This window comes from Nomascus leucogenys, chromosome 4, assembly GCF_006542625.1.
Source record: "Nomascus leucogenys isolate Asia chromosome 4, Asia_NLE_v1, whole genome shotgun sequence".
Taxonomy (NCBI): domain Eukaryota; kingdom Metazoa; phylum Chordata; class Mammalia; order Primates; family Hylobatidae; genus Nomascus; species Nomascus leucogenys.
Window position 1 is genome coordinate 81,967,989 of NC_044384.1, and position 13,207 is coordinate 81,981,195.

Consider the following 13,207-nt stretch of genomic DNA (forward strand, 5'->3'; position numbering starts at 1 on the left):
CTTGTGCTGACCTTGTGTCTCATCCTGTGACTTAGAATGCCTTAACCATCTGGGAATGCCTGCTGCCCAGTAGGTTTCAGCCTTATTTTACCCAGCTCCTATTCAAGATGGAGTTGTTCTGGTTCAGACGTCTCTGACAGAATCATACAGTATGTGACCTTTTGGAAATGGCTTTTCTCATTCAGCATTTTTGCCCTTGAGATCCATCTAAGTTGTTGCCCATATCTATTTCTTTATTGCTGAGTAGTATTCTCTAGTATAGTTGTACCATAGTTTATTTAAACATTCACCCGGTAAAGGATATTTTGGTTGTTTCTAGTTTGGGACTATTACAAATAAAGCTGCTATGAACATTCATGAACAGGTTTTTATATGAACGTAAATGTCCATACCTCTGGGATAAATGCCCAGGGATGTGATTTCTGGGGCAAATGGTAGACCCCATATAGTTTGGTCAAATTTTTTATCCAGGCCAGGCACAGTGGCTCACGGCTGTAATGCTAGCACTTTGGGTGGCCAAGGCAGATGGATCACTTGAGGCCAGGAGTTCAAAACCAGCCTGGCCAACATGGTGAAACCCCATCTCTACTAAAAATACAAAAATTAGCCAGGCGTGGTGGCACATGCCTGTAGTCCCAGCTACTCAGGAGGCTGAGGCAGGAGAATTGCTTGAACCCGTGAGGTGTAGGTTGCAGTGAGCCAAGATCACACCACTGCACTCCAGCCTGGGCAACAGAGCAAGACTCTGTCTCAAAAAATAAAAATAAAATTATCCACTTTGCCTATATCTGTCTTCTAATTAGTATATTTAGAAGATTTACATATTATATAATTACTGATATGTTGAGATTTAAACTTGCTATTGTATGTCTAGTGTTCTGTTTGTTGTCTTTGCTTTCTTTTTCTTGCCTTCCTATGGGTTATTTGAGCATTTTTTAGAATTTCATTTTGTTTTAGCTGTAGTATTTTTGAGTGTATCTCTTTATATAGATTTTTTAGGTGTTTGCTCTGGATATTATGCTGTACATGGATAAACACATGTAACTTATCACAGTCTAAAAATGTTAACATTTTACCAGTTTAAGCAGACCCTAGAGACCTTACCTTTCTTTATAGTCCCTTTACCCTCCCCTGTTGATCATATAATTGTCTTAAATATTTCCGCTATATACATTGAGAACCACTTCAGACAATGTTACCATTTTGCTTTAACTGGCAAACATAATTTGGAAAATTCAAGAGGAGAAGGAAAGTCTATTATATTTACCCATTTTTTTCCCTCCTTCCTTTATTCTTTCTTCCTTCCCAACGTTCCAAGATTCCTTTTCGGCTGAGCTTGGTGGCTCACGCATGTAATCCCAGCACTTTGGGAGGCTGAGACAGATGGATCACCTGAAGTCAGGAGTTCGAGACCAGCCTAGCCAACATGGTGAAACGCCGTCCCTACTAAAAGTACAAAAATTAGCTGGGCATGGTGGCGGGCGCCTGTAATCCCAGCTGCTGAGGAAGCTGAGGCAGGAGAATCACTTGAACCTTGGAGGGGGAGGTTGCTGTGAGTTGAGATCCTGTCACTGCACTCCAGCCTAGGCGACAAGGGCGAAACTCATCTCCAAAAAAAAAAAAATCCTTTTTTTTTGGTGGTGGGGGGAGACAAGGTATTAATTTTACTCTGATACCCAGACTGGAGTGCAGTGGCACAATCAGAGCTCACTGCAGGCTTGACCTCCTAGGCTCAAGTGATCCTCCCACCTCAGTCTCCCAAGTAACGCTGAAACTGCAGGTGAGCACCACCAAACCCAGCTAATTTTTTATTGTTTTATAGAGACAGGGTCTCCCTGTGTGGCCCATGGTGGTCTCAAACTCCTGGGCTCAAGCAGTTCTCTTACTTTGGCCTCCAAAGTGCTGAGATTACAGGCATGAGCCACCTCACCCAGCCAAGAACTTCTTTTAGCCATTCTTTTAGGTTAGGCCTGCTGACAACAAATTCTTCCCATTTGCCCTTATCTGTGTTATGGACTGAATGTTTATGTCCCCCTCAAAATTTAAGTGTTGAAGCCCTAACCTGGCTGTGTTTGGAGATGGGGCCTCCAAGGAAGTAATTAAAATTAAGTGAGGTCATAAGGATGGAGTCCTGAACCAATAGGATTAGTGTCCTTATAGGAGACACCAGAGAGCTTGCCCACTCTCATGGGCACAAGAAGAGGTCATGGAGCAGTGAGCACACAGGGAGATAGTAACCACCCACAAGCCAAGAGAGGAAGCCTCAAGGCTGGGCGTGGTGGCTCACGCCTGTAATCCCAACACTTTGGGAGGCCGAGGTGGGTGGATCACTTGAGGTCAGGAGTTCGAGACCAGCCTGACCAACATGGTGAAACTCTGTCTCTACTAAAAATACAAAAATTAGCCGGGTGTGGTGGCGCACCTGTAATCTCAGCTACTCAGGAAGCTGAGGCACAAGAATCACTTCAACCCAGGAGGCAGATGTTGCAGTGAGCCGAGATCACACCACTGCACTCCAGCCTGGGCGACGGAGTGAAACTGTCTAAAAAAAAGAAAAAGCAGCAGCCTCAGAATGAAACCTACCCCTTTTTGGCACCTTCCTAATACAGTCTGAGTGTATCTTGGTTTCTCCTTCATTCCTGAAGGATATTTGCTGAATATAGAATTCTGAATTGAGGCCGGGCACGGTGGCTCACGCCTGTAATCCCAGCACTTTGGGAGGCCGAGACGGGTGGAACACGAGGTCAGGAGATCGAGACCGTCCTGGCTAACACGGTGAAACCCCGTCTCTACTAAAAATACAAAAAATTAGCCGAGCGCGGTGGCGGGCGCCTGTAGTCCCAGCTACTGGGGAGGCTGAGGTAGGAGAATGGCGTGAACCCGGGAGGCGGAGCTTGCAGTGAGCCAAGGTCGCGCCACTGCACTCCAGCCTGGGTGACAGAGCGAGACTCCGTCTCAAAAAAAAAAAAAAACAGAACAAAAAAAAAGAATTCTGAATTGATAGTTCTTTTCTTCAGCACTTGAAAAATGCTGTTCTTCCTTCTGGCCTCCGTGGTTTCTGGTGACAAATTCTTTGTCATTAAAATTGGTTTCTCCCCTATAGGTAAGGTGTCATTTCTCTCTTGCTACTTTCAATGTTTTTTTTTCTTTAGTTTGTGGTGGTTTGGTTATGATGTGTCTTAGTGTGAATGTCTTTGTGTTTAGTCCTATTTAGGGCTTGCTCACCTTCTTAAATTGGTAGATTTATGCTTTTTGCCAAATACAAGGAATTTTCAGCCATTTTTTTTTTTTTTTTGAATACTTCTCATTCCCACCCATTTTCTCCTCCCATCTAGGAGTCTAATGACTTGAATGTTAGCTCTTTTGTTATGGTCCCACTGGTCAGCTGGGCTGTGTTTATTTTGGTTTTTTCCAGGCCCTGTTCTGTTGTTCAGACTGAGTGATTTCTTAGTCCAGTAATTCTTCTGTCTTGTCTGTTCTGCTGTTAAGCCCATCCGTTGAGATTTCTTATTTTGATTATTACATTTTTTCAGCTCTAACTTCCGTTTGGTTATTCTTTACATCTTATATTTCTTTGCTGAAACTTTATAATTTTTTCAGTTATTTCAAGTTCATTGAAGCATTTTTATGATGCTGCTTTTTTTTTTTTTTTTTAAAGGGACAGGGTCTCAGTCTGTCACCCAGGCTGGAGTACGGTGGTGTAATCACAGCTTACTGTAACCTCAAACCCCTGGCTCGAGTGATCCTCTTGCCTCAGCCTCCCAAGTGGCTAGGCCTTTGGGTGTGTGCTACTACGCCCAGCTAATTTTTTTTTTTAAGAGATGGAGTCTTGCTATGTTGGCCAGGTTGGTCTTGAACTAGGCCTCAAGAGATCCTCTTGCCTCAGCCTCCCAAAGTGCTGGGATTACAAAGCACAGGTATGAGCCACCATGCCTGGCCAATGGCTGCTTTAAAATTCCTGTCAGGTAATTCCAACATCTGTGTCATCTTGGTATTGTCATCTGTTAATTCTTTTTCCTTAGGTTGAGATGTTCTTGGTTCTTCGTATGATGAGTGACCTTTCTCTTGTATTCTAGACATTTTGCATATTATGTTTTAAGACTTTGGATCTTATTTATTTAAATCTTTTATCAGGTCTTCTCTAACCTGTGCTGGTCAGTGTAAGGGGATGCTGCCTTATTATTGCCAGATGGAAAAGATGTGAGCTTCTTTGGCAGAAGAAAGTAGATGTCTAAGCCACACACCTGGATTTGATTCCTTGCTCTTTATCCAGAAGACATTTGATACTGGGAAAGTTGCTTTTTTGGTTTCCCCACCTGTTAAATTGGCATGTAATCAGGGCAGCAAACACTTACTGTTTGCCTACACATGCTAGATGTTATTCTAAGTGTTTAATATGCAATACCTACCTCATTGATGGTTGTAAGGATTAAATGAGTTGATGTTCTTACTCATTTTACACATGAAGAAACAAGCACAAAGAGACTGAGAAGCATAGCTAGATTTGTAGGCATTATCTGGGCAGAGAAATATAGAGAAAGGGTGCTAGTGGTATAAACAACAGCATGTGCAAAGGCACAGAGACACGAGGGCTCCTGGTACATAGTAGCCCTCCCTTATCTATGGGGGATGTGTTTCAAACCCCCAGTGGGTGCCTGAAACCACCAGTGGTACTCAACCCTATATCGACTGGTTTTTTCATACATACATACATACATATGATAAAGTTTGATATATTAGCCACAGTAAGAGATTGATAACAACTGATAATAAAATAAAACAATTATAACAGTATGCCAGCATGACTACTCTTGTGCTTTGAGACCATTATTAAGTAAAATAAGGGTTTCTTGAACACAAGCACTGAGGGGTGCTACTATAGTTGATCTGCTTGGTATTCGAGATGGCTGCTAAGTGACTAGCAGGCAGGTAACCTATACAGTGTGGATATGCTGGACAAAGGGAGGAATCACGTCCCTCTGAAGGACAGAGTGGGATGGTGCGAGAAGTGTTTATTTCTGGAATTTTCCATTTAATAATTTGGGGCCATGGTTGACTGAGGATAACTGAAACCTCAGAAGCAAGGCTGTGGATAAGAGGACTACTGTCTTCAGGGAAACCTTATTTCAGTAAAATATAGCCAAGGAGAGAAAATGAAGCTGGAAAAGCAGGTCAAAGGCCAGGTTAAGAAGGGCTTTGTACTTTTTATTTTATAGGTCATGGAGTGCCAAGTCAGATTTCTTTTTTTTTTTTTTTTTTTTGAAACGGAGTCTAACTCTGTCACCCTTGGCTCATGGCAACCTCCGCCTCCCAGGTTCAGGTGATTCTCCTGCCTCAGCCTCCCAAGTAGCCGGGATTACAGGCACGCACCACCACGCCTGGCTAGTTTTTATATTTTTAGTAGAGACAGGGTTTCACCATGTTGGCCAAGCTGGTCTCAAACTCCTGACCTCAAGTGATCCACCCACCTTGGCCTCCCAAAGTGCTGGGATTACAGGCGTGAGCCACCACACCCAGCCTCCAAGTCAAGACTTCTCTCTCTCTTTTTTTTTTTTTTTTGAGACGAAGTCTCGCTCTGTCGCCCAGGCTGGAGTGCAATGGTGCGATCTCGGCTCACTGCAACCTCCGCCTCCCAAGTTCAAGCAATTTTCCTGCCTCAGCCTCCCGAGTAGCTGTGACTACAGGTGCGGGCCACCATGCCCGGGTAATTTTTTGGATTTTTAGTAGAGACGAGGTTTCACATGTTAGCCAGGATGGTCTCGATCTGACCTCATGATCTGTGCACCTCAGCCTCCCAAAGTGCTGGAATTATAGGCATGAGCCACTGCGCCCGGCCAAGATTTCTCTTGAAAAAAATGTTCCTCTGGCAATGGAATAGAGGATGGATTAAAGGGAGCAAATTAGAGGAAAATCTGGAGCCATTTCTAAATTCTTAATTCTTGCTTTTCAACTTCTTTTTGGTTTTAGGTTGTGGGTCTGTCTTGAACACAAATGGTGAGGTTGAAATGGATGCTAGTATCATGGATGGAAAAGACCTGTCTGCAGGAGCAGTGTCCGCAGTCCGGTGTATAGCAAATCCCATTAAACTTGCTCGGCTTGTCATGGAAAAGGTATATGTGACTAAAGCAGCCTTTTCCTAATGAATTGTTATCGTTATGCTGCAGTGATAAGGGCTCCAACTGTGCAGAAATACTTGAGATCACTGTTCTCCTAAAAATATGCACAAAACAGAAGCAATGTATTTGAGTTTCTCAAATCACACACGACTTTTGACTAGGAATCACTTGACCAGTGAATGATTACTTTATCTTCCTGTATTTTCTTCACACCACATACAAACTGACCAGACCAGCTATTTAATAGCATATGTTAAAGATGGATTGAGTTCTCTAAATTTAACGTATATGTAAATCGCATCTCTAGTAATGTCCCATCAATTGGGGTCTTTTTTATTTTTTTTTTGAGACGGAGTCTCGCTCTGTCACCCAGGCTGGAGTGCAGTGGCGCAATCTCGGCTCACTGCAAGCTCCGCCTCCTGGGTTCACGCCATTCTCCTGCCTCAGCCTCTCCGAGTAGCTGGGACTACAGGCGCTCGCCACCACGCCCGGCTAATTTTTTTGTATTTGTAGTAGAGACGGGGTTTCACCGTGGTCTCGATCTCCTGACCTCATGATCCGCCCACCTTGGCCTCCCAAAGTGCTGGGATTACAAGCGTGAGCCACCGCGCCCAGCCTCTTTTTTAATACAAAAACTCAGTCAGGCTTTTTTCAGCATACAGAAAAGCAAACCACTGGAATTTGTATTTTTGATCCTTTGCACCCAGAGAGAAGTAATTATTTCAACACAGTTAGAACAGTTAAAAAGATTTAAAATTTTCAAAAAAACAATAATTTTCTCTTTTCTTTCTGGCTCAGACACCTCATTGCTTTCTGACTGACCAAGGCGCAGCACAGTTTGCAGCAGCTATGGGGGTTCCAGAGATTCCTGGAGAAAAACTGGTAACAGAGAAAAACAAAAAGCGCCTGGAAAAAGAGAAGCACGAAAAAGGTGCTCAGAAAACAGATTGTCAAAAGTAAGTCTTACCTGTGGCTCACATTATTTAGGAGTTATTAAAATATGAAAGTTTGGCAAATACTTGGTTATCTAAAATTCTTTTGTTTTGTTTTGTTTTGTTTTGTTTTGTTTTGTTTGAGACGGAGTCTCCCTCTGTTGCCCAGACTGGAGTACAGTGGTGCAATCTCGGCTCACTACAACCTCCGCCTCCCAGACTCAAGCGGTTCTCCTGCCTCAGCCTCCTGAGTAGCTGGGACTACAGGCACACACCACTGCACCCGGCTCGTTTTTTTTATTTTTTTGTATTTTTAGTAGAGGCAGGGTTTCACCGTGTTGGCCAGGCTGGTCTCAAACTCCTGACCTCAGGTGATCCACCTGCCTCGGCCTCCCAAAGTGCTGGGATTACAGGCATGAGCCACCGTGCCCAGCCCAAAATTTTTTAATAAAATAGTTACTCAGTTCAACTAGAGTGTACCGTGGTACTCATAGTACCATGAGTGTACCATTACTGCTTGAAGAAAAACAAGTCTAAATCATTCCATGTTTCATTGGCTTTATATCTCCTCCTTAAAGTGTGATTTTTGAATTAAGTGAAGAATTGAAAGAAAACTTTCTGTTTTAGACAATTTCAAGGATTGTTGAAGGCAAGCCTGTGACAATGGAGCAAACATGGTTGGTAAATGAGAGATGTACAAGCAAGAAGCTTGGCTATGAATCCAGAAGCATACTATGTGACATATACAGCCCATCGTTTGAAATTTGTTTCTAGGATGCATGACCTCCACTGTGCCACTAATGGTGATGCTTTGGAACAATAGAGGGAATAAATGCAGTGTTTTCTAGATATGCCCAAAGATGGAATATCTTGACTAAACTTATATTTCACCCTATAACAAGTGTCAGGTGCATGATGAGAATACCAACAAAATGCTGTTGAAGTAATTAAATTGAATTTAGATAAGAAGAATTCAGCAAAACCACAAAAAGTCTTCAAAGAGCAAATCATGGACTTTAACAAAAAGTGAAATTAATTTTGAACTTGTACTATTTAGTATAAATCTGATTTTTATTAATAAATTTAACAAAACCATAACCAAAATATATATATTTTATATATATATGTAAATTTTTTTTTCTGGGAGTATCTCCTTCCTTATCTGACATACACACACACATAAATATCTATATAAATATATGGATATGGCTAATTCACCTTTAAAGGATTTAATTTTTTTCTGTGTGTGTGTGACAGAGTCTCTGTCTGTCACCTAGGCTGGAGTGCAGTGGCACAATCTCAGCTCACTGCAAGCTCCGCCTCCGGGGTTCACGCCATTCTCCTGCCTCATCCTCCCGAGTAGCTGGGACTACAGGCACCCACTGCCATGCCCGGCTGATTTTTTGTATTTTTAGTAGAGACGGGGTTTCACCGTGTTAGCCAGGATGGTCTCGATCTCCTGACCTCGTGATCCGCCCGCCTCAGCCTCCCAAAGTGCTGGGATTACAGGCGTGAGCCACCGCACCTGGCCAATTTAAATTTTTTTTAAGTTTATAGAAACAAAATCAAAACTGCATGTGAGATATACAACAAAAATGATGTTCCAGCAAAATCCAGGGAAATTGAAACAAGGGAACAAAAATATTTACCTAGCTTGAAGAAAATTCATAGACAGATAATCCCTAAACCAGTTTCTATAGAGACTATTTTTCAATTGATTATAAATCTGAGCATAGTATCATCTGAAGAGAGATTTGAACAAAATTGAATAACATTCTCCTGTTTTTTATTTTCTTCAGAATATACCAGCATCAAAACTTAAAAGAATTTATCTGCATAGACCTAGATACTGTTTAAAAGATTATAAAAACGACTAAGTGATTGTGATTTATATGATCAAGTTAAAAATTTTAATACACTCTGCAATCACAATTTATATATAAATCCATACAGTATTTGAATGTGATAATGTAAAAATCAGTATTCATTTCTAAATCTAAGTACTGCTTTAAGAATTTTGTTGGTAATTCCAGTTGCTGCTGCTTCAGCAGAAGGAAGCTTCTCTAAATTAAAGTTAATTAAAAACTTGCTAAAAACTATGTTGACTGAAGAAAGCTTGTCTTTTTTGCCATTTTTTCAGGAGAATTCACGTTAAGTATAAGAACATCATCAGGCCAGGCTTGGTGGCTCACGCCTGTAATCCCAGCACTTCGGGAGGCCGAGGCGGGTGGATTGCCTGAGCTCAGGAGTTCACAACCAGCCTGGGCAACATGGTGAAACCCCGTCTCTACTAAAAAATACAAAAAATTAGCCAGGTATGGCAGCGTGCACCTGTAGTCCCCGCTTCTCAGGAGGCTGAGGCAGGAGAATTGCTAGAACCCAGGAGGCTGAGGCAGGAGAATTGCTAGAACCCAGGAGGGGGAGGTTGCAGTGAGCTGAAATCGCACCACTGCACTCCAGCCTGGGTGACGGGCAAGAGTCCGTCTCAAAAAAAAAAATAAATAAAGTCATCAGTACTCCCTGGAATGAAGCCAAGAAAAAGTATTTTAATGGAATAAATACATAATTTATTAAATGTGTCTGTATGTGTGTGCACGCGCATGTGTGCGTGTGTGTGTGTGTTTGCCATTCATCTGCCATCACCAGCCGATGAACAAATGACCCTGGTATACACAATAATAACTAAGTTAAGTCATCATTGGTAGTTTGTCAGCTTTCGGTCATGTGAAAACCATAGCATTTCAACATTTTTCCAGATCAAATAGTATGGAGGCTCCTAAAGAAATTAAAAATAGAACTACCTTATAACCCAGCAATCCCACTTCTGGGCATATACCCAAAGGAAATTAAATCACCATCTAGTAAAGATATCTGCACTTCCATGTTCATTGCAGCATTATTCAAAATAGCCAGGATATTGAAACAACTACAGTGTCTGTCCATCAATGAAGAATGGATAAAGTATAATGTATATATACAGTGGAATATAATTCCGTGGTAAGAAAAGGAGGAGATCCTGCCATTTGCAACAACATGATACTAAGTGAAATAAGCCAGACACAGAAAGATACTACATGATCTCACTTAAATGTGGAATGTAAAACAAAAAGGAACATTGAGGCTGGGAGTGGTGGTGGCTCACTCCTTGTAATCTCAGCACTTTGGGAAGCTGAGGCAGGCGGATCACCTGAGGTCAGTAGTTCGAGACCAGCCTGGCCAACATGGTGAAACCCCATATCTACTAAAAATATAAAAATTAGCTGGACGTGGTGGCGGGTGCCTGTAATCCCAGCTACTGGGAGGCTGAGGCAGTGGAATCCCTTGAACCTAGGAGGCAGAGGTTGCAGTGAGCCGAGACCGCGCCGTTGCACTCCAGCCTGGGCGACGAGCAAAACTCCATCTCAAAAAAAAAAAGAAAGAAAGAAACATTGAATACATAGAAACAAAGAATGGAATGGTAGTTACCAGGGGTGGGAGGGAGAAATGGGAAGGTGTAAGCCAGAGGGGACAAAATTACTGTTATGTAGCATGTGTATGTCTGGAGAAGTATAATATTAGGACTATAGCTAATAATATTGTGTACTGGAAATTTGCTAAGAGTAGATTTTAGAGGCCGGATGCAGTGGCTCATGCCTCTAATCCCAGCACTTTGGGAGGCCAAGGTGGGTGGATCACCTGAGACCAGGAGTTTGAAACCAGCCTGTCCAACATGGTGAAACCCCATCATCTCTACTAAATATACAAAAATTAGCCGGGCATGGTGGTGGGCACCTGTAATCCCAGCTACTCGTGAGGCTGAGGCAGGGGAATCGCTTGAACCCGGGAGGCAGAGGTTGCAGTGAGCCAAGATCATGCCCCTGCAGTCCAGCCTGGGCAACAGTGCAAGACTCCGTCTCAAAAAGAAAAAAGAGGCTGGGCACAGTGGCTCACGCCTGTAATCCCAGCACTTTGGGAAGCCAATGTGGGCAGATCATGAGGTCAGGAGTTCAAGACCAGCCTGGCCAAGATGGTAAAACTTCATCTCTACTAAAAATACAGAAAAATTAGCTGGGCCTGGTGGCACGCGCCTGTAATCTCAGCTATTTGGGAGGCTGAAGCAGAGAATTCCTTAAACCCAGGAGGCGGAGGTTGCTGTGAGCTGAGATGGTGCCACTGCACTTCAGCCTGGGCAACAGAGCAAGACTCCGTCTCAAAAAAAAAAAAAAAAAAGTAGATTTTAGGTACTCTTACCACAAAAAAAGGTAACTGAGATGATAGGTATGTTTTTCTGGTTGACTGTAATCATAATTTCACTATGTATATCAAAACATTCATGGCCGGGTGCAGTGGCTTATGCCTGTAATCCTAGAACTTTGGGAGGCCAAGACAGGCAGATTGCCTGAGCTGAGGAGTTCAAGACCACCCTGGGGCCAACATGGTGAAACTCCGTCTCTACTGAAATACAAAAAATTAGCCGGGCATGGTGGTACATGCCTGTAATCCCAGCTACTCAGGAGGCTGAGGCAGGAGAATCACTTGAACCTGGGAGATGGAAGTGGCAGTGAGCCGAGATCACACCACTGTACTCCAGCCTGGGCCACAGAGCAAGACTGTCTCAAAAAAAAAAAAAAAAGTTTACCTTATATACAATGGAACATATATACAAGAAAAATACCGATTTTTCAAAATACGTTTACCACAGTAACAGGATAGAACATACTTATAACTTCCAAATATTAAATATATGGTACATGAGCCTCCAGTTGTATTTGTATTGTTGCCATGGCCCCTTGCAAATGTTAGAGGTGGGCCTGCCACCAGCAGGACTGGGAGAACCCTCCTTCCTTATCTAACAGGTAAAGGGTAACACTGTTACTTTAATTTGCTCTTCCCTGACAATGAGTTTGAGCATTTTACATTTGTTTATGGGATTTTCCTTTTTACGAATTTGCCTATTTTTGTCCACTCATTTTTTCCTTTGAGTTCTTTTTTCCCTTTCTTATCAGTCTCATTGTTTTTTCTTTTACTTTTTTAACATTCTTTATAGATAGATGGGATTTCTCTATGTCGCTCAGGCTGGCCTTGAGCTCCTGGGCTCAAGTGGTCCTCCTACCTCATCCTCTTGAGTAGCAGGAACTACAGGCACAAGCCACTGCACCTGGCTCTTTCTTATCATCCTTAAGGTTATGTTCTGCTGTAAATAAAATTTTTTTAAAAATCCCAAATCTGCTGTTTTTATTTTGCTTTTGCTATGGTATTTTTGCTATATGAAAGATTTTAGGGCCAGGCACGGTGCCTCACGCCTGTGATCCCAGCAGCTTGGGAGGCTGAGGTGGGTGGATTACGAGGTCAGGAGATCGAGACCATCCTGGCTAACACAGTGAAACCCTGTCTCTACTAAATATGCAAAAAATTAGCCGGGCGTGGTGGCGGACGCCTGTAGTCCCAGCTACTCGGGAGGCTGAGGCAGGAGAATGGCGTGAACCCGGAAGGCGGAGCGTGCAGTGAGCCGACATTGCACCACTGCAGTCCAGCCTGGACAACAGCAAAACTCTGTCTCAAAAAAAAAAAAAAAAAAGATTTTAGGGCCAGGCACAGTGGCTCACTCCTGTAATCCCAGCAGTTTGGGAGGCTGAGGCGGGTGGATTACTTGAGCTCAGGAGTTTGAGACCAGTTGACCAACATGGTGAAACCCTGTCTCTACTAAAAATACAAAATTAGTTGGGCGTGGTGGCACATGCCTGTAATCCCAGCTACTTGGGAGGCTGAGGCAGGAGAATCACTTGCACCCAGGAGGTGGAGGTTTCAGTGAGCCGAGATCACACCATTGCACTCCAGCCTGGTCAACAAGAGCAAAACTCCATCTCAAAAATGAAATAAAATAGGCCGGGTGCAGTGGCTCATGCCTGTAATTCCAGCACTTTGGGAGGCTGAGGCAGGTGGATCACAAGGTCAGGAGTTCGAGACCAGCCTGGCCAACATAGTGAAACCCCATCTCTACTAAAAATACAAAAATTAGCTGGGCATGGTGGCACACGCCTGTAGTCCCAGGTACTGGGAGGCTGAGGCAGGAGAATAGCTTGAAACCAGGAGGCAGAGGTTGCGGTGAGCCGAGATCGCATCACTGCACTCCAGCCTGGGCAACAGAGCGAGACTCCGTCTCAAGAATAAATAAATAAA

The 13,207-nt window shown here is 43.1% G+C and overlaps 1 protein-coding gene across 3 annotated transcripts in view; it reads left to right on the forward strand.

Annotated features, from left to right (window-relative positions):
* ASRGL1 (asparaginase and isoaspartyl peptidase 1) overlaps positions 1-13,207 on the forward strand; it is a 50,294-nt gene that overhangs the window by 13,012 nt on the left and 24,075 nt on the right. For all 3 annotated transcript variants that reach the window (XM_012499224.2, XM_030810949.1, XM_030810948.1), the window contains exons 3-4: positions 5,968-6,110; positions 6,915-7,072. In XM_012499224.2, coding sequence (XP_012354678.2) covers positions 5,968-6,110; positions 6,915-7,072 — 301 coding nt within the window. The remainder of the gene's footprint in view (positions 1-5,967; positions 6,111-6,914; positions 7,073-13,207) is intronic.